At 40.7% G+C, this 27,713-nt stretch overlaps 1 protein-coding gene across 1 annotated transcript; it reads left to right on the forward strand.

Annotated features, from left to right (window-relative positions):
• ncbp3.L (nuclear cap binding subunit 3 L homeolog) lies at nt 1–27,188 on the forward strand (the record flags this gene model as incomplete). The annotated part of the gene is given in 13 exon segments (NM_001093184.1): nt 1–242; nt 4,115–4,180; nt 8,621–8,726; nt 9,059–9,181; nt 10,474–10,599; nt 11,471–11,583; nt 12,838–12,946; nt 20,748–20,847; nt 21,730–21,836; nt 22,636–22,915; nt 23,814–23,968; nt 24,511–24,681; nt 26,478–27,188. Coding segments are annotated over 13 exon segments (1,854 nt in total). The 3' UTR covers nt 26,717–27,188.
• Between the last annotated feature and the right edge of the window lie 525 nt (nt 27,189–27,713).

Here is a 27,713-nt window from a genome sequence, read left to right on the forward strand (position 1 = left end):
CCTTCTAGCCTGTTAACACTCCTACTCTATAGTCACCGGGGTTTGTGGAAACTGGTTGTGTTCGCAGCGGCTATCAGCGTGAAATGGCGGCGGTGCGAGGGCTTCCGGTGTCGGTAAAGGCGGGCGGCGGCGCTGAGCCTGAACCCATGGAAGTGGAAGAAGGGGAGGTGGAGGCCGCAGCGGGTCGGACTTCTCCGGTGGAGGCAACAGCGGACCAGACTTCCCCACGGGAGGTGGTACCGGTCAGTTACTTGCTACTAAAAACATAGAGTTTGCCTCAGGGTAATATAGTGTCTGGTTAGTACGTGTATCATGCCGCACACACACAACAGGCCGGCCATTCATTCAGTAGCTCGCATTGGCTGGCGTTGCATTATGGGAAATGGAATGTAGATCCGTGTTCAATGGCAATGAATGGGGCCTTGATAGTTTATCTGACAGACCAGACACAACGACATCAGGGAAGTTTTCTGGATGCGCAGGAGGGAACACCCACATAGTTTTACCCCTTATTGTAACTATTCTCTCATCAGAACGCTTACAGATTGCTGCCATAACAACTACACATCTCCTCACTGTTCTTAGCCCTTCCCTGGCGCTATACAGACCCTATTGCTGGGCCCAAATTGCAGCGTTGTTCTGTAGGAAGAACCTGACCAGCAGCTGCCCTAAACTCTGCCCTGTAGGCTTTTCATGGAAATGGATATTTATTCCATCTACAAAATAGCAAACAGTTTGTTGTGTAGCACAGTATGGTACAGCCATAGAGACAGCCACAAACTGGAGCAAGATTTGTAAGGGCAGTGACAGATGAGAAGATTCAGGGAGATTTAGTCGCCTGGCGACAAATCGTCTTTTCTTTGTGTGACTAATCTACCCGCTGGCTAGAATCTAAATCGCCAGCGGGATGGCACTCGGAGTGCTTCGTTTTCTAAAGCTACCTCACGAAGAAACTTCGGGCGACTTCGGAAAACGAAGCACTCCGAGTGCCATCCCGCTGGCGATTTAGATTCTAGCCGGCAGGGAGGCAGTTTGGGGAGATTAGTCACCCGAAGAAGAGGAGATTTGTCGCCAGGCAACTTATCTCCCCAAATCTTCTGTCTCTGCCCTAACATAAATGGGACACCCATTCCAATTAGAGGAGGTTCCTTCTAAATATTCAGACAGGGATTTTTACAGAATCAGTTGTACAGGCTGATACATTAGCTTTAAGAAGGGGTTGGATGGCTTTTTAGCAAGTGAGGGAATACAGGGTTATGGGAGATAGCTCCCCCTAATCAGAGAGGCTTCAAATGTGTGGGTTTTTTTTTTTTTTTTTGCCTTCCTCTAGAGTCTAGACCAACAAGCAGTTAGGCAGGTTTTATATAGACTTAAAAGGTTGAACTGGAGGTGTCTTTTTTTCAACCTAATTTACTATGTTATAAATAGCGTATTTATCAATGTTTTCCATTCAGGAGACTGAAAGGCATGCATCACAATCGCAGAATTAATTCATTACAAAGAGTTGGCCAACCTGTTTATAAAGTTGTGTATTTTTATGCTGGAAATGTTGCCATAGTTTTTTCACCAGCTCAGACCCAGTGTAATGTATCCATATAAGTTGGACAAATTCAGGTAGCAAATTAATTCTGCATTGAAAATCGGTATAAGTGGCCTCTTTTCCAAAATGTATGCAGGGATAACTATGCACAGAAATTCATAAGATAACACTGTAACTATGCATGATAAATGGCAGTGTTTGGTGTACGTGAATGCTACTTTTTGCTCACATTTATTAAAGTGCCCTGTACTGTCTAAAATTTTAATGATTGATATATTCACTAGTTAAAGGACCAGAACCCCCTAATTCAGGCCTGGACTGGCAATTTGTGGATTCTGGCAAATGCCAGAGGGGCTGCTGTAAGTTGCCATAGGCATTCACTATATATTGGGCTGGTGGGGGGGATATAGGGGCTGGTGGGGGGATATAGGGGCCTGTGTGTAATTAAAAGTCTAGTGCCTACAGTAGAACCCCCATTTTATGTTTTTCAGGGGACCAGAAAAAATAGGGAAAGGTATTATGCATAATATATATAGGTGGGATCACAAAACAACAGTGTAAAATGAGGGAAAACTTAAAATCAGGGGATTTAAGGTTTCACTGTACAGGGGAATGCATGTTTTTTTCAAAACGCATCAGTTAATAGTGCTACTCCAGCAGACATCTGCACTTTTAACACATTTCCCTGATTTTACATCATTTTTTCCTGGTCCCCTGAAAAACATAACATCGGCTTTTACTGTATTTTGAATCCCAATCGAGGCCTTTTTTTATTCACTGGGGATGGTAAAATCTTAGTCCCCCCCCTCTGAGATCTGCACAGAGAGGAAAAATCCAGATGGGGAAAAAAGCAGATGGCCGAAAAAAAACCCACGTTAGCATAACAGTGCAGGTTTTTATAGAAGCCGATAAAGACGTGCTCTTCTCTAAATACACTGCATAGTCTTTCTGTAAAATGTTTTCTATTAGAGCGTGGGAGGTGTGGGCAGGAGAGAATCAGAGCAGCCACAAAAAAATTGCCTGGTCAAATGTCCAGCACAACTGCACCCCAAGTGAATTGAATCTATAGTTTTCCCAGGGGCGATTCTTACCCCCCCCAGACGACTTTTGTGCTGTCGCCCACACACTCACGTTTGCAGGGGGTCCACGACACAAGTTCAGAGACCGCAATTGTGCTCTCTGCACTAAAGTTACAGTTACCCAGAGTGGCTTTTTGCTGCCCTTGGTAACTGGTGGGGTGCTGCCACTAGAGTCCAGCGCGGAACCAATTTTTGAAACCCTAACTGGACCCCCAACCCCCGCCTTCTTACCCGCTACCCGACCCGCACGTGCCTTATTCGCAAACCCGATCTGCTGACCATTAAGAAACAGGAAGTGCAGTCAATGTAACCTGGAAGTGACATCATTAGATGTAGGCGTAGTCAGAAAATAATTTTTTATATATATTTTTTTAAAATTTCGTAAAGGAGTAAAACTTGCTATTGAGAAGACCAGCAGAAACGCCGACCTGCGTCTGTACCCGCACCTGAAAGTTCTACTCGCAAACCCACAGTTTACCCGCTTTTTTCTGTACCCGACCCGCTGCAGGACTCTAGCTGCCGCTTTGAGAAACAAGGCATTTGTTGCTTTTTTGGAAAAATGCACCAGCCCAGGGAACTTTCTAAAGTCACACCATTGTTTTTGCTATCAATGCACAGTGGTGGAAAATTAGAACATTTGTAGAGACTGCAAACATGTTGTCACTGCTTTAGAATGTCCCTTCCCCCCTCCCAAAAGGAGCATTGGCTCAGGGATAAAAACATTAAAAAAAGTAATTTAATTAATATGGTGGGTCTCTAACCTTGTTTATTAAAGGGGTGGTTCACCTTTAAGTTAACTTTTAGTATGTTATAGAATGTTTAATTCTAAGTAACTTCATTATTTACTTCTTATAGTTTTTGAATTATTTTCCTTTTTCTTATGACTTTTTCAAAGGTAGGTCACTGACCCCATCTAAAAAACAAATGCTCTATAAGGCTAATGTTTTGTTAATGTATTGTTATTGCTAATTTTTATTCCTCACTTTTCTATTCAGGCCTTTCCTATTCATATTCCAGTCTATTGTTCAAATCAGTGAATGGTTGCTAGGGTAATTTGGACTCTAGCAACCAGATGGCTGAAATTGCAGAGCTGCTGAATAAAAATCTAAATTACTCAAAAACCAAAAATAATAAAAATTGAAAACCTATTGCAAAGTGTCTCAGAATATCACTCTCTACATCATAAAAGGTAACAAAATCTTGTAACGGAGTAGGAATTCTGACATATTTATGTTTGTAAATATGAAGAATTTATTTACACTGGTTCTATCCCCAAAATTCAAAGCCCATCTAACTGCCATGCTGCAGCCATTTCTAAATGCAGTCCAGCTGTCACTGTTGCTATATGTTTAGACCCAGAATACTGTGGTCCTTTGTGTAAGGATCTGGTTGAATATTCTACAATTCCCCTACATATATTTTATAATTGATTTGTGTCCCTTTTCTGATCCTTTCATTTTCTCTAATACTTTTTAATTTTTTTTGTTTTTTATAGGGCAGCGATCGTCGCTATGAGAACAGGGCCGGAACATTTATCACTGGGATTGATGTCACTTCAAAGGTAAGAAGAAATATTTTATTCAAGAAAGCATGCAATGGAGGCAGTTTCTCTATTTGTCAAAGAAGTATCTAAAGCTGGCCATACATGGGCTGATAAAAGCTACCGACTGGCTACATGTATGGGATGCTCAGGACTGCCTGCCTAACAATATCCAATATCTGGATGAAAATCTTGTAAGCACACTTGTCCAGTGCCTTTATTAGAGAAGAGGTGTTCCATCTCAGAGCAGAAGGTTAGCATTCTGGCTTGCTGAGAGGGTACTGAAAATTTGCCGCCTCCTGTTAAGTTATCCTGCCTCTGTGTTTTAACATAAAGATTTTGTACATATCTTTGCATCAGGGAGCTGGGATTGCATGTAATTAGGACATTTTTATTGTTTTTGCAGCTATTATAGACTGCAGCTGGGACCAGAGGCAGCCGAGTTCAGCACAGCCCGCTGTCCCAGTGGTTGGAGATCCCTGTTATAGGATATTGGTCATAAACAAAACAAATTATTTGTCCACTATTTAAGAAAGTTTGGGCAGCTCAGTTTAGATTTCTTAGAGGACAAAGAAACATCACAAATGGTTTTCACATTAAAGGGCACAAAAAAGTATTGCATTGTCTTTTATCAAGCATTTAGGTGCAGATTTATCAAGGATTGAATAGTAAATTCAAATTTTTCGAGTTTCAAAATTCTCACATTCAAATTTGATTCCCCTTATTCAAATATAAATTCGAATGTGAGATTTATCACGCTCAGCCATGGAAACGCTCCTAGAGGTGTGTTGCCTTCCTGGCATTCGAGTTTTATTTTTCGGGAGAAAAACTCGATTCGTACGAATACAATTCTAATTTTCAGGTGGGAACCATTCGATCGAATATTAGACATTCAAATTTTTTCTTAAATAACCTCCCAGTCGAATTGAGTATATTCAAATTAAAAAAAAAAATTCACATGAATTCGAAATTCTACCTTTGATAAATGGGCCCCTTATATTGTGCACAATTTCCCCTGCACCTCTAAAACAATCTGGTTGCATTCAGAGATGTAAACTCCATCTAAATTAATTGCTCCAGACTATGTGCATGCGCAGTGCCCAGGCAAAATCTACGCAGTATGCTCTGCATTCTCCATAAGCTTCTGATGACTCCGGAACATATATCGGCCAAAGGAACACCAGGCATCATATTTTACAAAGTGATGCCCTCTGATTTTGAAAAACCTGTCTGCTCCATTGCTCTTCAATGGTGTTTAGTGCCTAAAGTCCATACAGGAAACTACAGTGTGAGGCCAGTCCATAGAAAAGTATGTTTTTTGCCTCCACAATATACCAGGTTACAAGGGCAGGGGTGGACTAATGTTTACTAAAGTTAGGGGGGCTTGCCTTGTCATTTAACTGCTATAGATCAGATTAAGACCTGCAGTGTTGGCAAAATACTGTAGAGCAGTGGTGTCCAAAATGTAGATCAAGATCTGCAAGTAGACCTTGATCAGTAGATCTCAAGACACTGGCAAAAACAGCTTTTCTAAATCACCCTCCTATTTCATGCTTTTCATTCTGATATTTATTACATTAAGGTTACATAAGAAATCATTTTGTTAAATATAACAATATACATTTTCTCTTAAATCATTATTTAAGTAATATTTTCCATGGAACAGAATGCTAACAATACTATAGTGGATGAAGATCATTGTGGGAAAACATCACTAAACGTAGACCCTGCATTAATAAAGTATGGGCACTCCTGCTGTAGATTCTACATTCCATGTTCCATTCCCTGATATGCATGTTACCTGGTGCTGGAGAAAGCTTAATCATTTCACAGTTGCCTATGAATACAGGTATAAGATCCGTTATCCAGACACCCGAATTACAGGAAGGTCATCTCCCATTTTAACCAAATAATTTTAATTTAAAAAAATGATTTCCTTTTTCTCTGTAATAATAAAACCGTACCTTGTACTTGATCCAACCTAAGATATTAATAAACCTTATAGGAAGCAAAACAATCCTATTGGGTTTATTTAATGTTTACAGGATGTTAAGCAGAGTTAAGGTATTAAGATCCAGATTATGGAAAGATTCCTTATCCGGAAAAACCCAGGTCCCGAACATTCTGGATAACCCGTCCCATCAGATTTTGCACTACTTTACACCTTCCATATACAGATTGTAAACTCTTGCAAGCATGTTTCCTATTCCTACTGTTTTATTCTGTAATCTTTGGGGTAATATAATAAATGGTGTTTTGTTTGCTACTTGCCAGTAACCTATAGCAACAAGAGCTGTAACAAGCTTTGCACCTTTTATTACCCCATTAATGGCAATCTCTTCCTATTACAATTATAAAACAGAAACAATACAGTTTATGTAAAGAAACAAGCAAGGGAAATAACTGTAATTAGGGCAGTCAGACATATGGGTTTATTTATCAAAGTTCGAATTTCTCAATATTTTCTGCTACAAACTCCGATCAAATACCCTCTGATTTTTTTTTTTTTTTATAACTTGTTTTTATTGTAAATGAAAAAGTAAAATCACAAGAAAAAGTCTTATCAGGTAACGTAAAGTAGATAGTACAGTGATATCGATATCAAATATAAACAATCAAACAATTTTCAAAACAGTCAGCTCAATAACAAAAATGATATAGAAAATAGATCTTAAAGGGGGGAGTGTAGATATGAGGTCAATAGTCTAAGCTGTTGGTTCCTGGGAGGTGCTGTATACCCTCTGATTTTTTAAGATTATTTATTATTACATTTTCCCGAAAATTTGCTTTGCAGGCATCCTCAGGTTTAATAAATTCCGAAAAATTTGTGTTTTTTTTTTTTTTAAAGTCCGATTTTATTATAAAAAAAAATTCACAAATTTTTCGTGATTTTTACATTCAGAGTTCAGTAAAAAAAAAAACCTCATAGTGTCCGTGGGAAGGGCAGGACTACAGTTACTTGCTGAGTTCATCAGAGCTGAATTACTATTCTACCTTCATTAGTAATACTATATAAGATCTATAGAGTAGTTTATTGACCATCTGTGAGCTTGCAGAGACCCTGAAGTTCACTGCTTTTCTTGCCTTTACTGCTTTCATATCACTTGACTTCTGGCACTCGTATATACATACATGCCTAGTACATATTTAGTTCCCTGTCTGCAGGACAAGATTTACAGTTTTGCTGTCCTGTGCACTTTGCTCCTTATACCTCCTGTGAATAGTACGTTAAATCACTACTTTTATATATTGCAGGTTCTAAAGGGAGCGACAGGTGACCAACAATAGTTTTTACATAAGCTGTATTATGCATGCCATTGTACGGTCTAGTAATTTAATGGAGAATGTAGAAATACATTTTAATTGGTCCTTTTTATAGTTTTGACTTCTTTGCCTTCCTCTTCTGTCTCTTTTCAACTTTCAGATGTTTAATAGGGCGGGTAACCTTTAGAACATTATAGAATAGCCAATTCTAAGCAACTTTTCAATTGGGCTTCATTGTTTATTTTTTATAGTTTTTTTTTAATTATTTGCCTTTTTTCAGCTTTCCCCATCTAAAAACAAATGCTCTGTAAGGCTACAAATGTATTAATATTGCTACTTGTTATTAACTCCTCTTTCTATTCACACCCTCGCCTATTCATATTCCAGTCTCTTATTCAAGTGAGTGCATGGTTGCTAGGGTAATTTGGACCCTAGCAAGCAGATTGCTGAAACTGCGAACTGCTGAATAAAAAGCTAAATAACTCAATAACCACAAATAATAAAAAAATAAAACCAATTACAAATTGATTTAGAATATCGCTCTCTACATCGTACTAAAAGTTCTCAAAGGTGAACAGTATAATTTATGCAAGAAGCAGGGCTTGCATATCAACGTGGGGGACAGCTGAATCTGAGTCTTTCCTATTCCATTTGACACAACTGTTAAGAACTGCAAATGGCTTTTTCCAAGCAATTATAAAGATAAGAACAGATATAGAATACAATAAATGTATACAGCTGTACCAAGTCCTGCAGTATAGCAAGCCAATGAATAAAGGAGTTGTATGAAAAGCAGAAGCTGTTAACATGTATCATTTGGAACAATGGACACCTGTATCCCAGCCCAGGTCGGTGCCAGTGTACGGGCTCATAGCTCCACATTGAATGTTGGCAGCATGTTTCCATGAAAGCAATTAATGGGTTAATTGCATTAAAAGTTAAATCAGTTCTACGAATACAATGCCACCATATGTTTGCTTTCAAACAGGGGACCAGTAACTGCTGACTGCAAGTCAGTTACTAGACCTATTTTATATTATGTCAAAGCCTGGTATTGTTGGATTGGTACTATATGTCCCTAATAAGTGTTATTTAAGGCTTTCAAGCATAGATAAAACAATTTTAATCACACCAGGGAGCATGATGGAGCCTCTGTTTGCAGTTAAGTACTAACTAAATGTTTCTTTTGTTTTTTAGGAGGCTATTGAGAAAAAGGAACAGAGAGCAAAGCGCTTTCATTTTCGAGCGGAAGTCAGTGATGATCAAAGGAATGTTGTACTAGATCGAGAGATGATGAGAAAAGGTGGTTATTTGAAGCTTTTCCATTGAAAATGACTCAGTGGTGCTATATGTTGTCTTCTGTGTTGCCTTTAGTTATCCCATCAATGCTTAAAATAGCAACAAAACCCAATTTAAGCGGTGTTGGAACCTCTCTTTTTGTAATAAAAAGTTGTGCCAGCCTGTTAACAAATATTGAAAATGTATGTTTCAGAAAAAAGGTAATTTAATGCTCCAAACAGTAGAATGAGGGTATTTCCTGCACTATCTTTTATTTATTTATTTTTTTCTTCAGTTTTCTTTTTTTTAATTAAAAGAAAAAGCTTGTAACATGTTCTGTTCCTCTTTCCCTAGCAGTCCCCAAAGTCCGCCTAGAAACTCTTTATATCTGTGGTGTTGATGAGATGAGCACTCAGGATATCTTTGCTTTCTTTAAGCAATACCCTCCAGGATACATTGAATGGCTGGATGACAGCTCTTGTAAGTGTATTCCTATTTTGGGAGATGGTTGGGTAGAATTTGTTTTTCTGTACACTGTTGAACACCAGTTTTTCCCCTTGATATGAGTACATTAATTTTAGTGCAATAAATGCAGTGTCAGTTATGTTTTAAAGCTCTCATCTTTACCTTTATTCACGTCTGAAGCCTTAAAACAGTGCCAGCATTTGTCTGTCACTTTTTCTGTATCTAGAGAGAAGTTTATTTTCTTTTAACTTGTTCTCTTTTGCAGAATAGTATTAACAGTTCTAATTTGCACAGAATATTCTAAAAATAGAAATGTTTAGAGCTTATCAGCTGAAAATAAAGAATCTTTGGTGGCACAATAACTGATGCAGCAGGTGCAGTGTATTGCATGCATTTGGTACTCGTGTTTAGTTAGCATTCCACAATGCTTAAAGGAGACCTAAACTCTAAAAACTAAAATGGCTAAAAATGCCATATTTTATATAATGAACTTTTTGTACCAGCCTAAAGTTTCAGCTTCTCCATAGCAGAATGATCCAGGCCTTCAAACTTGTACCAGGGGGTCACCATCTTGGAAAGTGTCTGCAATACTCAGTGGGCTCTGAGCAGCTGTTGAGAAGCTAAGCTTAGGGATCGTCACAAATTATCAAGCAGAAAATAAGGGTTGTCTGTACTATAAACTGATGCTACAGGAGTCATTATTAAATTGTGATGCTAATTGCACTGGTTTCTGTATTAATTACTAATCCGCATTATATTGTGACATTTATATTCTATATATTCAGTATTTTGTGCATCAATCCTTAAGCTCAGTAAGTGACAGCAACACAGAACATGTGCAGTGAATCAGCAGAAAAGAAGATGGGGAGCTACTGGGGCATCTTTGGAGACACGGATCTTTACTGCTAAAGGGCTGTGGTTGCCTTGGGCTGGTACAGAAACCCAAAACATAGTGTACAACATTTCTAGCTACTTATTTAGTTAGGCTTTAGTTCTTCTTTAAAAGCTTGTATTGGTTGTTTCAGTTCTTGCCCAGTTGCTTACAGAGTAAATTATTTTCTCTTAGCAGCAATTGCCAGGTAAATTGTTAAATTAACCCATTTTTGTGCACTTTAAAATGGTGCATATTAGTTTTCATGTAGCCAAATATCTGCTCCATGACTGTTGTGGCCCACTAAGGCAATTTCATGGCTCCATTGTGCTGTACAAACACATTCCAGTTTCAGGTTTTAGCCATGTGTTATTCCAATGGGGAAGTCATTCTAAGGCAGATGTGTTCATGAGTTGGATTTGCATTTTCTTCTTAGGTAATGTTGTGTGGCTGGATGAGGTGACTGCGTCTCGTGCTCTGTTAAACCTAAGCAGCAAGCCTACTAATGAAAAAGGTCAAAGAAAAAAAGATGGGGAGCACCGTTCTGCCAGATCCAAAAAGGGTAAATTCTTTTTCTTTCATCTGACATAAATATCCTGGTCATTAATCGTTTTCCCAAAATGGTTTTGGGAAAGCTGTATGCAGATAACCTCTCTAGGGCCAAAGTCATATCCTATATCCATTTTCAATTTTTAAAGGGGCAGTATATACATATTTGTGCAACATGAGCAAAAAAAATAGAATCTATGCTGAAAATACTTATTCTTTAAATAGAAAAAAAATCTTTATTTTTAATTTTAATTGATTTTTTAAATTTAACTGTAATGGAGCATTTTGCTTTTGCACTTACTATCTTGCCATTAATTAACCAAGTTAGTTTAACTAGTGATTCATTCGCTCGTGTTGAACAAGGTGGTGAACTGCCCTTTAAGTATTCTATCTTGAGGACAAAAAATATATCTTGAAAGGGCCGCTGTATATTTGCAGTTTTACCCAATATTTGCACAATTTCCAACATGTATTTATTTCACCATTGGACATTGTGGACTTTTTGTTTCTTTAACCAAATTTAATTAAAGGGGACCTGTCACCCCAAGAAATGATTCCAAATCCTTTTTTATGATGTCAGTGAAGCAAAATAAATTTTGCTTACACTATATACGTTATTTAAATCTTGCTTATTTTAGTCTTGGACTTCACAATCAAATCAAGCAGGCAGCTGCCATTTTGTGGACACTGTTATTAAGGCAAACTTTGCATGATGCCAAAATCTTGTTTATGTGCCAGAATGGGGCAACTGATACCCCTGCCCAAGCACTGGCTACACAAATAGATGGTGAGGAGGGAGGGGGAATGTGGGGAGAGCAGTGACATCTAGGAAGTGCTGAATGGAAAGTGAAATTAATTGCCTGCCCTGCCTCTATGCCTTTTAGACAGGCTTGATGACAGCCCACAGAGCTCTGGAGATGAGACGGAGGAAGGTGAAGTAGAAGAGGACAATCCCAATGATGCAGAAGTTGAAACTGAAAACAAATCGGAGAACCCAGTAAGGATTTATATATACGTGTTTATTTGTAACCTAAAGAGGAGTAAATTGTGAGTGTGCCTCCCACTCTATATTTTGTCCTTCGGTAGTTTATTTAGAAATGTTCAGCTTGAACCAATGCCTTACCTAGAAACTACAGTAATGCCTAAATCTCAATTTCCAAAAATCCGCACTAACAGGACTTAAGTTCGAAAAAAATACTTTATTGCAGAACTAAAGACTGACGTTTCTGCCCTACCAAAGGCCTTTCTCTTTGATCTTATTGAACTTTTGATCTAATTGATTACAATTAGTATTGTGTAAGGGGGCGAGCATACTGAGATCATTTTTGTCCCCGGATGCACCAGTTTCACGTATCCCTATTTTAATAACATTTATATTACAGGTATGCGATCCATTATCCAGAAACCCATTATCCAGAAAGCTCAAAATTACAGAAAGGCCGTCTCCCATAGACTCCATTATAACCAAATAATCCAAAAAATTTTAAAACTTTCCTTTTTCTCTGTAATAATAAAACAGTACCTTGTATTGAACCCAAACTAAGATATAATTAATCCTTATTGGAAGCAAAACCAGCCTATTGGGTTTATTTAAGGTTTACATGATTTTTTAATATACTTAACACATGAAGATCCAAATAACGGAAAGATCCCTTACTCTGACACCCCAGGTCCCGAGCATTTCGGATAACAGGTCCCGTACCTAGAGATTTTAATCTTTTTCCAACACTTAAGTAAAGATTCAAATATTTGCTAAAATTGATGAATCTGTTTTTATAATTTTTCCCCCTCAGAATATTATAATAATGTTTTTGCGTTGGTATGGGGTCCACTATCAGAAAAGCTGTTCCAAATTACGGGAAGTCCATCTCCCATAGACTCCATTTTACTCGATTTATAAAAATGATTTCCTTTTCTCTCTAAGATATAATTATTCCTTATTGGCGGCACAATAAGAATATTGGCTTTATTTAATGTTTAAATGATCCAAATTACTTAAAGACCCCTTATTCAGAAACCCCCAGGTCCCATACATTTTGGGCAATGGGGCCCATACCTTTGTTTATAGTGGTGTGAGAGAATGGAGAAAACTCTGAAGTAGAATAATTTAAACCACCCACCTTTATAAATATATACAAACTGAATGTACATTGGAGGCATGAGCAAGTAATATATAGTAACAAAAATGAGTTGGTAGTTGTGCTGCATTCTGTTTTTATGACCTTGACCCTGTGTTTCTGTATCCCAACAGCCAGAAACACTTTCCCAAGCTGAGCAGGCATCTATATTGAAAAACGACCTCCGACCTTCCATTAAGACAGTGAAAGGAAATCGTCTGTACATGAGATTTGCCACTAAAGGTAATGAATTATTGTCCTTCTTTTCAGTATAAACATGGAAGCCCTTGGAGAGAAGGCACAGACATTATTGGAGGCAAAGGCAGCATAATATAAACCGTATTTCTCTTGCCTAGATTGGGGGACACAGGCACCATGGGGATGAAGATCCTGTTGCTTGGAGAAAGGACACTAAAAGGTTAAAGTGGCTCCTCCTCCTCCTGCTCTGGGCTTCATCCCCGCCTACCTCCTCAATCCTCAGTTTTCTTTAGTGTCCTCAGAAGGAGGATGGACACTTCGTGGATGGGAGCAATGGTACAGATTTATTCAGTATCATGCCAGTACTAGGGGTCAGTGTTTCTCTTCCAGAACCCCTCCAGCCAAGGACTTCTGATCTGAAGATGCTCTATAGCCTTCCCGCTCTACGGAGGCTGCAGGCTGGGGAGCTCCCCCCCACACTACCCTGGGCACTGGTTCCCGCTCTCCGGAGGCTGCACCAGTAGCCACGACGGAGGGTATGTCTTTTATTGAGCATTCCTGGCTGGCACAAGGAGGTAAGTCAATTCCCTCCTCCCTCCCCCCATTACATGCTGCCTGTCAGCTCTGCAGAAAAGCATTTAGTTTCACTTTCACTGCTATTCTCTCACACAGATTTTCCTAGGCATTTAGTTTCACTTTCACTGCTATTCTCTCACACAGATTTTCCTAGGCATTTAGTTTCACTTCACTGCTATTCTCTGACAAAGATTTCCCTAGGCCAGGGATGTCCAAAAGGTAGATGGGATCTACCAGTAGACCTTTAGCTGGTCATCAGTAGATATAAAGACACTGTCAACACACAGTTTGTCTAAATCACCCTCCTGTTTCATGCTTTTTATTTGATATTTATGTTAAGGTTACAATATACATTTTCTCATGAATCAATATTAAGTAATATTTTCCATGGAACAGAATTCTAACAATGCTTTTTATTTATGTAGATCATAATGGGACAACAGCACTAAAAGTAGTCCCCGCATTGGTAACTCAGTGCCATTCCCAGCGATCTTTCGCGCCACCATCTGGCGCTGCGTCTATTTCATTGTGCACGATTCGCTGCACACGCGCCTCACGGGCGCCATCTTACTAAGGTACTATACCAAAGCCCGGGAAACCTCTCTGGCGGCCATTTTGGATCCGCATCTCTCTCTCTCCAGTACTGAGCGTTTCCAGCCTCACTGTCTCTCACAGAGAAGAACAAGGCACCATTCCTTCCTACCTTGGTGAATAGGTAGTTACACTTCCCTTACTCTTTCTCTAGGGGATTAACACTTCCCTCTCTCTATGAGACCTACTGTGGGGTTTTTCACTACTTCCCTCTGTCTCCACAGATCACACTCTAAGGGAGAAGTGGTTCACTCCTCTGGACTCTCCTAATATTCCCCAATATCTTACTTACTGGGTTGCACTACATAGTTTAGCCATGCAGGCAGGGCAGATGACCAGTCCCTTCCCAAGCAGGCAACTGCATGTACCACAAATGCAATTTAGTATTTGGCATGGGCTACTTGCAGACCTAAATTTGCTAGTGTTTTGGCTGAGCCAATATGTGAAGCCTGTAAGACTGCAGCAGTCACTGCACAATTACAATCCCACACAGCCCTACCAGCCAGCTCTGTGACAGCTACGGCTAATCAAACGAGCTTGGATTCTGAATTGGTGTGTGCTCTATCTCTAGCGGGTCTACAAAACCTAGCCAGAGTTCCAGAGACTCTAGATAAGGTCCTACAGCATCTATCTACAGAGCCTCACAGACCGGTCACTCAGCAGTCGGCCACAAAGCGACCTCCCCTTTCCCCACCTGTTTTGCCTGATGAACAGGAAGAGGCTTTGGGAAGAGGGACAGATCCTATCCGCAGATGAATAGGATCAGGATACCCCTAGATCACAATGAGAGGTCGAGAGCCTGATTCAGGCACACCCCACCTTTAGCAGAGCGAACCAATAACATTTTCAAGAGGCAAAAGAAGTCTTCTTGTGTCTTTCCAGCCTATGAACAGCTGGGTGACATTGTTAAAGCACAATGGAAAATGCCAGACCATAGAGTCCAATTTTCCACCGCTTTATTCAAACTTATCCTTTTACTTTACAGACCTTGGTCTTCACCCCCAGCAGTGGACCCACCGGTCTCTAAATTGTCAAAGACCACCACCATTCCAGTAGTCGATGCGGCTTCTTTTAACGATCCTATCGACAAACGTCTTGAGGGTTTCTGCAAGTCGATTTTTACAGCAGCAGGCAGAACTCTACGACCTATTATTGCCACCCCATGGGTATCCAGGTCAATGGAAGTTTGGGTGGAACAGGTGGCCCAACTCATGGCTCAGAAGACCCCTCCACATACCTCTTTCTAGCTCCGATAGCGGACACAAATACATAAATTTGCGTAGCTGTCCTGGACGCGGCTAAGCTCGTCACAAGGGCTTCGGCATAATCCATTGCAGCCAGACGTTTCCTTTGGCTAAAAAACTGGTCAACAGATCTTACCTTGAAGTGGTCTCTGCTTGGTCTCCCATTCTAGGGAAAAAAAAAAAAAAAAAAAAAAAAAAACTTTTTGGTGCTGAACAGAGAAGGAAAATTCTCAAGCTACAGAGCCAGAGGTCCCAACATGAAAAGCAACAAGCTCCGACCCGCCCCAGATTCCAGTCAAGGCAGAGCACTTCTTGGTCAGGAAGCAGAGCAGCACCTAAGCCCGCACGGGACAAACAGCCTCTGCATGAGGAGGTGCCCACCCCTGAAAGCTAAACCCTTTGGCGGACGCTTAAGTCACTTTCAGGAGGTGTGACGGCATAGAGTACTGGAACCCTGGGTCCTACAGATCATTTCTATCTCATAGAATTCGCTCAGCTACCTCCGAGGTGATTTTCCATCTCAAGGCTCCCTACCACAGAACCCAGGCACTCGGCTTTCCATGGGGTTCCACACGCCCTGACTGCCTCCGCGGTAGTAATGGCGGTCCCTCAAGGGTAAAAGGGGCTTCGGTTTCTACTTAAACCTGTTTATAGTACCCAAAAAGGATGGATCTTTTCACCTGGTGCTAGACCTAAAGGCACTAAACGACCATGTAAAGAAGCACCACTTCAAGATGGAATCCATCCAGTCAGTCCTAATGTCCCTGGACATAGAGGATTTCAGGGCGGTGATCGACATCAAAGATGCATACCTGCATGTCCCCATACATCCCAACCACCACTGGGTCCTTCACTTTTCAGTGGCAGGAGAACATTGGCAATCCCTGGCACTCCCCTTCAGACTATCCTCCGCGCAAAGGCTATTCACAAAGGTCATGGCTGCGGCTCTAGAGGACCTGCGACTGCAGGGAGTGAGTGTCATACCATACCTGGACGACCAACTGGTAAAGGCCAGTTCCATGGCACTGACCACAACTCATCTCCAGACACTAATGCTGTTAGGTTGGCAGATAAACTTCCAAAAATCTCGATTCATACCTTCCCAGAGTACAGAATATTTAAGGCTTTATCTAAATTCTTCATTGGGAAGAGCCTTCCTTCCCCAATCCAAGATCACCTCCATGCAGGGGCTCCTGTCATCTCTGCAGAAAATGGATCAGGTACCTTTAAGGTTGCCATGAGAGTGCTAGGGACTATAGTGTCATCCTGCGATTCCATATGCGCAGCTCCACACCAGAGCCATGCAGAGCCTTACTCCAACACCAGAGGAGGAACTGAGCGAACCTAAACTGCAGGATTCCCCTATCAGATCTAGTTTGAACCTCTATCAGTTGGTGGCTTTGACCAACAACACTTCCGTCAGGAAAACCCTTCCCCAATCACCAGTGGATAGTCATCACAACAGTTGCCAGTCTACAAGGTTGGGGAGAAGTATTGGGAGACCTAACCGTACAGGGACGTTGGTCACAGAAAGAACTACTCCCCATTAACATCCTGGAATTGAGAGCAATCTACCTGTCATTGCTCCAATGGTCAGGCAGACTTCCAGATCTACCTGTAAGAATACAGTCAGGCAATGTGACAGCGTTGGCTTACATCAACCACCAAGGAGGCACAAGGAGTCAAGCTGCCTTGTAGAGGCACAGCAAATTCTTCTGTGGGTGTAAAACACGGTACCAGCTATCTCCGCAGTATCGCTGGAGTGGACAACTGGATAGCAGATTTTCTCAGCCGAGAGACCTTTGATCAGGGAGAGTGGAGCCTACACCCAGAGGTTTTTTCAACTGATTCTGGCAAGGCGGGGCACTCCGGAAGTAGACTTAATGGCATCCAGGTACAACAACAAGCTTACGAGGTTCTTCACAAGAAGCAATGACCCTCTGGCCCTAGCATGGACACACTGGTGGTTCCGTGGCAGTTCACCTAGCATATGTCTTCCCACCACTGGCACTTCTGCCAAGGGTAATCAAGAAGGGTAGAAACAGTTGTAGTGGCACCCTACTGGCCACACCACACTTGGTTCGAAGAACTTGGTTCGAAGTTCATCAGTGGACGCACCATCCACCTTCCAGACAGAATGGATCTGTTATCTCAGGGACTGATCCTCCACCTGAGTTCACCATGGCTGGATTTAACGGCATGACACTTGCAGCCATAATCCTAGCCAGATCAGGAGTTCCAAAAAAGGCCATACCGACCTTACTAAGGGCCAGAAAGCCCGTCTTCCCACGCATCTACCACAGGGTATGGAGGACATTCATATCCTGGTGTAAATCTAAAGCCGAAGACCCACAGTCCTGGGACGAAAGTAGCCTATTGTTATTCCTTCAGGAGGGTTTAGAAATAAGGGCTGGCACTCAGCTCACTGAATGTTCAGGTATCAGCCTTATCTATCCTTTTTCAGCCGCAGCAGCTTGCAATGCTGCCCAACATCAAGACCTTCCTACAGGGAGCATTGAGGATGATACCTCCATACCGTCATACAATCCCTCCCTGGGATCTCAATATGGTACCTTCTGTATTGCAGGAGCAACCGTTCGAGCCATTGGCTCAATTCCATTAACTCTGCTGACTCTTCAGGTAGTTTTCTATTAGCCATCACTTTGGCTAGACTAGTTTCAAAACTAGCAGCTCTCTCTTGTCGTCCACCATTTTTGATTTTTTACAAGGACAAGGCGGTGTTGAAACCTACCTTGGATTTCTTCCTAAGGAGTTCCATCTTAACCAGGACCTGCTGGTTCCTTCATTTTTTCCTGAACAAAAGACAAATTTGGAACATTTACATACGTAGATGTGGTTCGTTCTCTCAGAACATACACCAGGGCTACCAAGAGTAGAAGGAAGCTAGACAACCTCTTTGTCTTACCAGAAGGACCACGGAAAAGCCTTAAGGCATCTAAGGCCACCAATGCAAGATGGATTAGGTCAACAATCTCGAAGGTACGAGGTAAGGCCACACCCTTCCGGGTTCAGCTCATTCTACTTCTTCACTCAGCACTTCTTGGGTGGTTCCTCTCCAGGCTTCAGCAGAACAGGTCTGTAGGGCTGCAGTGTGGTCATCCACACACACCTTTTCCAAATTCTACAAGGTGCATACATTCGCCTCAGCCGAAGCGAGCTTCGGCGGGAAAGTGTTGCAGGTGGTTATTCCCTGAACACTAGGGGTAAAAAGTCCCGCCCTCATGGGTAGCTTTGGGACGTCCCCATGGTGCCTGTGTCCCCCAATCTAGGCAAGAGAAAAATAGATTTTTGTACTTACCGTTAAATCCTTTTCTCTTGTCCTACATTGGGGGACACAGGCCTTCCCTCCCTGTATTAGTTCAAGATAACGTTGATCAGGTAATATCTTATGTAATTTTTGTTGTTCAAATACCAACAATTTCAAACAGCAGGTGGTTCATACCGTGCTTAGCTTGCATTGGGGAGGAGCTCCTTCTCTTCACATGGGCAATTGGTAGGGCTCGTCATCTCTTCTTCGGTCAGAAAACTGAGGATTGAGGAGGTAGGCGGGGATGAAGCCCAGAGCAGGAGGAGGAGGAGCCACTTTAACCTTTTAGTGTCCTTTCTCCAAGCAACAGGATCTTCATCCCCATGGTGCCTGTGTCCCCCAATGTAGGACAAGAGAAAAGGATTTAACGGTAAGTACAAAAATCTATTTTTCTCTTGCAGATTAAGTATGTTTGATTTAAGCATCCTCAGTCAATTCTGTATTTCTTTCTAAGAAGGTTTCAGACTTAGTCTTGGAGGTGAGAAAACAGTACAGTCTCTGTCTCATTTTGAAGGATATGGAGCCAATATGCTATTTAGTTGAGCACAAAGAGAGAATCAGGACTACCTTTAAAGGGCATGTAAAGTCTAAAATAGAATAAGGCAAGAAATGCTTTATTTTGTATACTAAATATAAACATGAACTTACTGCACCACAAGCCTAATCAAACAAATTATTTATGCTTTCAAAGTTGGCTACAGTGGGTCACCATCTTGTAACTTCGTTAAACAACTTCGTTAGCAAGACTAAGACTGTGCACATGCTCAGTGTGGTCTGGGCTGCTTAGGGATCATCATAAACAAAGCTGCTTGAGTTCTGCATGGCTGGGAAGTGAGGCGGGGCTCCCCCTGCTGTTCATAAGTATGATTGTTTCCCTACTCAGCAGTTAGGGACGATCTGACAATTCCTATCCACCGCAGTAAATGAAGGGAGAATTTAACTGCATACAGTCAGGTTTCTTCTAAAAACAGTACACATTTTTTAATTAAAGTACATTGGAGATAGGTTTCTTTTTCATTAAAGAAAGTAAAAATGGGATTTTATTTTTTTCCTTTACATGCCCTTTAAAATGAAACCGTGGCTAAAATGTATAAATTACAAATTGTACCTTTCAATGAATTCTTTGGCTATTTATATTTGCTATAGAGACACAGGCACCATGGTTAACCCCCACACACACTCTCTTTAGGAGGCAGGGCACTAAAAGAACCATTCTCACTCACCCCTTTAGTCCAAATTCTGTATCCTGGTTGTTTAAAGGGGTGGTTCACCTTTAGTATGTTATATAAATGGCAGTTCTAAGCAACTTTTCATTTGGTCTTCATTTTTTCCTTCTTTTTTTTTTTAGTTTTTGAAAGATTTGTCGTCTTTTTCTGACTCTCTCCAGCTTTCAAATGTGGGTCACTGACCCCATCTAAAAAAACAAATGATCTGTAAGGCAACACATTTGTTATTGCTACTTTTTATTACACCTCTTTCTATTCATGCCTTCTGCTATTCATATTTTAGTCTCTCATTCAAATAAATGCACGGTCATGATGGTAATTTGGACCCTAGCAAACAGACTACTGAATTTGCAAACTGGAGAGCTGCTGAATAAAAAGTGAAATAATTCAAAAAAACCGCAAAAAATGAAAACCCAAATGCAAATTGTCTCGGAATATCACTTTCTACATCATGCTAAAAACTGATTTAAAGGTGAACAACCCCTTTAAGTGCTCTCTACAGAGGAAAAGACTAGGGCTGCCCTTGAGGCTTTATTTGGGTTTATTTTAAGTGTAGGGTATGCAGATTGTTTTGCCCACCACATGTAAGGGAGATTGCTTCAGTGGCTAGTGAAACACAGTGCTGCCAGGAGCAACCGAGAAGCACCTCTTCATACGTAACTCTGGTGCACATAAGGGAGCATGCACAGCTAAAGACTCCACTCCAGATTAATGTGTTCTAGATAGTGGAGTCGAACATGGTACAGGGTTGGACCCCGCCACTTATGTTGTCCGCTAAGTTTAAACTCCTCAAGAGATTTCAAAATGTTGTTTTCTTATATACAGGTTTGTGTTCAGAATATGAGCAAAAGCCCTTATTGACACCATACTTTGTTCTTTAGATGACAAGAAAGAGCATGGAGCAGCAAGTAAAAGCCAGTACTATATGAAATATGGAAACCCTAACTACGGAGGGATGAAGGGTATCCTCAGCAACTCATGGTAGGTGCAGTGATTGGATTAAGCCATGTTGGAAGTTTGTCTTTCTGTTGCTCTGATTTTCTCTTATGTATTCTGTGTATCCCTTTAAAGGAATTGTTCAGTATAAAAATGGGGTAAATAGATAGTATGTGCAAAATAAATGTTTTCAATATAGTTAATTAGCCAAATATTTCATGTATAGAGGCTGCAGTGACTGGATGTCTAACACTACTTCCTGCTTTGCAGCTCTCTTGGTTTCCTCTGATTGGTTACCAGGCAGTAACCAATCAGAGACTTGAGGGGGGCCACATGGGTCATAACTGTTGCTTTTGAATCTGAGCTGTATGCTGAGGATCAATTTCAAACTCACTGAACAGTTTTGTGTCATGTGGCCCTTCTTCAAGTTGCTGACTAAGCTCAAAGTTAGAGAGCTGAAAAGCAGGAAGTAGTGTTCTGGCTATTATGTTAGACATCCAGTCACTCCAGCCTTTATACATTACATTTTTGGCTAACTAACTATATTGGAAACATTTTTTATTTTTCACAGCCTATCTATTTATCCAGTTTTTATTTTTATATTGAACTGTTCCTTTAATATAAATAAGTGCCCTGCAGAATTGAAGATGAATACAATTTGCTGGAATTGTTATATGGTATTTCTCCATACAGTCAATTCTAAAACAAGGGCTGTTATCACTTTCTTGGAATATTCCATGCATGGCCCAGGTGGCTCCCCAGGCCTTCTCCTAAAATGACAGACCTCTCCACTAATCAGATTTAAAAACAATTTGGTGTTTCTCTTTTTATTGAAATTAGCTGATGCTCTACTTTTCAGAATATTCATATTCTGTGCAAAAATAAATACACGTTGTCACCATTGAAGTGCTATATTATACATTACAGGAAGAAAAGATACCATTCCCGGCGCATTCAAAGAGATGTAATAAAGAAGAGGACTTTCATTGGGGATGATGTTGGTTTAACACCAACTTACAAGCACCACCACTCAGGTAATATGAAAGTCTCATCTGCAAACAACGTCAGTAAGAGAACTAGACTGCTGCTATATAGAAGCAAATGAAATGCATGTATTTGTTTTAGAGTTTTGTTTAGTTACTCTTTAGCATCATATAGTGTCTGCCTTCACTTGAGGCTTTACGTTACCCTTAAGACTCGCATTTTATTAGCCAGCTTTATTTCATGGTAATATTTTAGAAATATGGAGGCATGACGTGTCTGCGCTTCTCATATCTAGTTGCATACTGTATATATTCTTTGTATGGCACCTAGAGGAAAAAACAGCACCAGCCTAGGGAATTTCTGAAGCAGTACATTTGTCATCTCAACTTTACTTCTCAGGAGTCCCTCACAGTGTCTGTGTGCAATACACTCTATTCAGCCTTGGAACTATTGGTAATATGGTGATGTGGCCCCTGGCTGATGTATTTTTCTTCAAAAAAGAATTCCCTGGCCAAGGGAATATATGATTGACTTCACCTGGGTGTATTGGGATCCCCAGTGAATTCAGTTTTCCTTGTTCTTTAAAGCTATAACAAATTGAGTTGGCATTTGTGGAAGTTGGCGAATGTAAGCAGGAATAGTGCAGTGTTATGGCTGCTTGCCCCAGGGACTGCCATAGGAAAGTTTTATTTTTTTTTTTTACTGCAGCCCAGTAAGTCACATGAGCCTCTTGCTATACACCATTTTCTTTGTTGTGCCAGATGCATGTAATTGAGCAGTCTGATTTCTAGTGCTGTTCGCCATCTGCCAACTTTATTTTTATGAAATTAGACTTATTTTGACTTGTAGGTTTGGTGAATGTTCCAGAAGAGCCCATTGAGGAAGAAGAGGAGGAGGAAGAAGAGGAGGAAGATATGGACGAGGATGATCGTGTGGTAGAATACAGAGATGAGCTTCAGGCATTTAAAAGGGAACGGGAAGGCGCACGGCGCTGTGCAGCCAGCAACTCGGACTCCGATGAGATGGACTATGATTTGGAACTGAAAATGATCTCCACACCTTCACCAAAAAAGAGCATGAAGATGACTATGTATGCCGATGAGGTTGAGTCTCAGCTCAAAACTATTAGGTAGGTCTCTGTATTTTACCTATTCGGTTTATTAACTAAGTTATTGTGACGCATTAGCGCTGAACTGAATTGTAGCACTGCTCAGCTCCATCTTTCTTTTCAAACATACATCACCAATGCTTTTAATGCTACTGGCTGAAGTATTGCTACTATCCCCTTGTAAATGCTGACACTCTGCTTTGAGCATTTGCTTTAGTCCCTTCCTTATTGCCGGTATAGATGTGCCCATACCTTGGTGGGAGGTATGAGATGGATCTCGTGTACACTCTGTGAGTCCTGATTTATTAATTCTATTTTATGACTTTTTTTTTTAATTGGCGAGAGCAATTTGCCCACAGACTAAACGTGTTCATATATTCAGCTTGTACCGGTACGTACGTACGTACGTACGTACGTACGTACGCACGCACGCACGCACACACACACACACTATATATTTCTCCAGAAGCAGTCACCTCTATTGATATTGTTCACCTTTCAGTTAATGTTTGTTATAGAATGCTAAGCAAATTTTCAATTGGTTTTCTTTATAGTTTTTACATTTTGTCTTCTTCTGACTCTTTCCAGCTTTCAAACGGGCAGCCACAGACCCCATCTAAAAAACAAATGCTCTGTAAGGCTACAAATGTATTGTTGCTACTTTTTATTACTCCTCTTTCTATTCAGGCCTCTCCTATTCATATTCCAGTTTCTTGTTCAAATCAGTGCATAGTTGCTTTGGTCATTTGGAGCCTAGCAACCAGATTGCTGACATTGCAAACTGGAGAGCTGCTGAATAAAAAGCTTAAAAAAAAAAAAGACAAATAATAAAAAACGTTAACCTATTGCAAACTGTATCAGAATGTTAACCCGTTTATTTCTGTAATAAAAGGCAGCCAATGTTTTCTATTTTCTAAAGACACTCTATGAGGTCTGATTCCGCAGGCAACAGTGTGAAAAGCCGAATTGGCAGCAAATCACATTCTGAGAAACCAGCTGATGTGCGGCTGATACTAGAAGAGAAAAGGCAAAGCACAGCATCAAGGCAACAAAGCAGCAGCAGTGGGAAATCAGGTACAAGGAAAAATTCTCACCCAATTATCACTGGATTTCACGTATTAAAGTATCGGCATTCCATGCAGAGATGCCACAGACCCAAACATTTCACAGATACCAGACCTTGAAACATTGAAACAAAGGATGTTATATAATAACTAATTCTAAGCAACTTTTCAATTGGCTTCATTGTTTCATTTTGTCAGTTTTTCAATTATTTGCCACCTTTTACCAGTTTTCAAATGGGAGCAGCAAACAAATATAAAAAACAAATGCTCTGTAAGACTACACATTTATTGTTCTTGCTACTTTTGTTTTATTACTCATCGTTCTATTCAGAGCTCTCCTCTTCATATTCGTCTCTTATTTAAATCTGCATGGTTGCTAGGGTAATTTGGACCCTAGTAACCAGACTGCTGAAACTGGAAAGTTGCAAAATAACTTAAACACAAATAAAAAAAAAATGAAAACCAATTGCAAATGGTCTCAGAATATCACTCTTCATCTTACTAAAAGTTCACTTTTTAAGTATATACACTTTTTTGTTTGTATCTTTACAGATGTTCGCCAAAGACTTGGAAAGAGGGCGCATTCCCCTGAAATAAGGAAAACGTTAAGTATAGCTCCCACATCCCGAAGAGAACCATTGTCTGACGTACACAGCCGACTGGGTCTCCCAAAACAGCCTGAAGGAAAAGGACTGTACTCGGACAGCAAGGAAAAGAAAACAGGTTGGCTTTCACATTTTAGTAGTTTTAACCCGCAGTAACTAGCGCTCCCTATTCACATGATGCTGCAAGGATATTGGGAGCTGCTGTTGGCTGGAGAGAGCTGTAAACACTGTCTGAAGAATCATAATTAGGCACATGAAGATTAAGGTAATAAAGGAGGAAATGGCTCTTTGTGTATAACGGAGATGGAATGGTCTTATTGTTCTGGGCAGTGTCGGGAAGCTTTCCTGCAGCAGCTAATTACCAATAGAAAATCATTCTCACATCAGTTAATAATGCTGCTCCAGCAGAATTCTGCACTGAAATTTATTTCTCAAGAGCAAACAGAGCAAAACAGCAAATATTTAATTTTAAAATCTGACACGGGGCTAAACTTATTGTCAGTTTCCCAGTTGCCCCTAGTCATGTGACTTGTGCTCTGATAAACTTCAGTCACTCTTTACTGCTGTACTGCAAGTTGCAGTGATATCACCCCCCCCCCCTCAGCAGCCAAACAGAACAATGGGAAGGTAACATAATAACATAAGATAACAGCTACCTGGTAGATATAAGTACTCAATAGTAAAATCCAGGTCCCACTGAGACACTTTCAGTTGCATTGAGTAGGAGAAACAGCCAGAAAGCATTTCCATCCATTTTCTAAGTGCTGGCTCTTTCTGAAATCACATGACGGCTGCCTACACACCATTACAACTTAAAAAAAAAAATACACTTGCTGGTTCAGGAATGAAATTTTATATTGTAGTGAATTATTTGCAGTGTAATTTAGAAATAAAAACTACATCATAAAAATCATGACCGAATCCCTTTAATATCCCACAACCACTGGTATTTGAGAAATGAACTGCCAGCTGCCCATTGACCAGCGAGAAGGGACAGACAGACTCCATTCTAAGTAATACAGCCTGTGGGTTCAGCAGGGGACCAGCCAATTCCCATATCAGGTGTTCAGGGTGGGGGATGTTATTGGGCTGTAACACAGCTCCATACAAATCAGTGTCTCTGCATCACTTTTAGGCGTACATGTAGTAAAAAAAAACTGATTGGAATTGTCTCTGGTGAGAAATCTTTTTGTATTCTCTATAGTGGCCATTATAACTCTCACTGGACTCATGAGCCTCCTTCTGATAAACCAACTCTTTCCACCGGCTACTCATCTCTTTGCCATATTACATTACAGTGTCCTCTCTAGCAACCGTATAAAGAGGTTCTATAACAGTTCGTTATTTCTGCTTAGAGCAGTGATCCCCAACCAGTAGCTCATGAGCAACACGTTGCTCTCCAACCCCTTGGATGTTGCTCTTGGTGGCCCCAAAGCAGCTGCTTATTTTTTTTAATTCCAGGCTTGGAGGCAAGTTTTAATTGTATAAAAAACTAAGTATAGTGCCAAGCAGAGCCTCCTGTAGGCTGCCAGTCCACATAGGGGTTACCAAATAGCCAATCACAGCCCTTATTTATAACCCTAAGGGACATTTTCATGCCTGTGTTGCTCCCCAACTCTTTTTACATTTGAATGTGGCTCACAGGTAAAAAAAGGTTGGGGATCCCTGACTTAGATGGATACATTCAATAAAAGTATATCCTAGTGCCATGAAGATAATCAACTCCAATATAAAAAGCACCTCCATGATGAGCGCTTTCTGAGCTTGCAGGCGTATCTCATGCTGAGCTTTGTTAAAGTCATGGCTTTTGTTTTTTTCCGCCCAAGCTTTGTAGAACCAATCAGAGGTTCCAAATAACAGAAATTAGTGCCTGTGTATAAGTGCCACTGATGTACTCTTGCCTGTTCCTTGTAGGAAGTCTTTGGAATCGCTTAGGAACTGCTCCAAAAGAAAAGGACAGAGCCAGTGAAAAGTCGGGGGAGAAATCCCAGGCAGCCCCAGAAGAGGAGGACTCTGCATTACAGCAAGCCTGGGGAGCTCTCATCAAGGAGAAGGAGCAAATCCGGCAGAAAAAAAGCCGCCTGGACAACTTGCCTTCATTACAAATAGAGATCAGCCGGGAAAGCAGCTCCGGCTCAGACACAGACTCCTGATGACTTTTCACTGCTGCTGGACTAAAGCTTCTAAAGCATGGCAGCCGCCCGAAAAATGTGCCCCTCTGCCTTTCACAAACCATTATTTTATATTGAAGCTGAGACGCCAGTAGTAGCAGTGGTGTTCTCAATGCGCCTTTATATCTCCCATTACCAGTCATTAAACAGTACCTAATGGTAATTAGTGAGCGTTTGCAGTTTCTTTGTATTTGCTGTTATGGAAAGGAGGATCAGTGCAGAGTTTCTCTTTGTATCTGTCCTCCTCTCGTTCAGAGCAATGCCTCGCTGCCTTCATTAGCTGCAAATGTGCGTCTTTTTGTTTTTTTATCTTGTCCTGTTTTTATTTGCTTCCTGTTAGGATACCCGCTAGAACTCTTATTTATACTGCTGTATAAGACTCAATCCAGTATATGATTTATTTCATATGCGTAAAATCTATAGGAATAAAACCAGATGTTTGCTTCTTCCAGTACAGTTGTTCCCAGATGTAATCTCATTTTAATGTTTTGCTTCATATCCCGAGGGAAGGAAATTGCTGGTGTAGATGTGGTGGTGTCTGGCACGTGCAAATGTTGACAGTTCTGAGCTCCATGATCTTTTCCTTACACAATTCTATACACCATGTCTGACTGGGCAGCAGCAGCTCTTCACAAGACATTTAACTCCAGCAACCTGTGGCTTTCGAGTATTGCTGGATTTTTTTTTTTAATCCAGTAACAGCTAAAGTCAAGTCAAGGATCTCAGGTTAGAGCTCTTCAGGGCAGACATATTCCTTTTAATCTACAATTATGTACACATAGGAGGCGTTATTTATCAAAGTCCAATTTTAATCAAAAAACGTCTGACCAAACTAGAATCCACGATTGATTATTTATTATTAAAAAAGCACAATTTAATTGGATCGGAAACACACCCAAAAAAATAGAGCAAAAATCCAAATCGCTCTATTTTTTTCAGGTTTTTTTCCCTGAATCAGAATTTTATGATTTTTGCCAGA

This window comes from Xenopus laevis, chromosome 2L (genome assembly GCF_017654675.1).
Source record: "Xenopus laevis strain J_2021 chromosome 2L, Xenopus_laevis_v10.1, whole genome shotgun sequence".
In the NCBI taxonomy this organism is placed as follows: Eukaryota; Metazoa; Chordata; class Amphibia; order Anura; family Pipidae; genus Xenopus; species Xenopus laevis.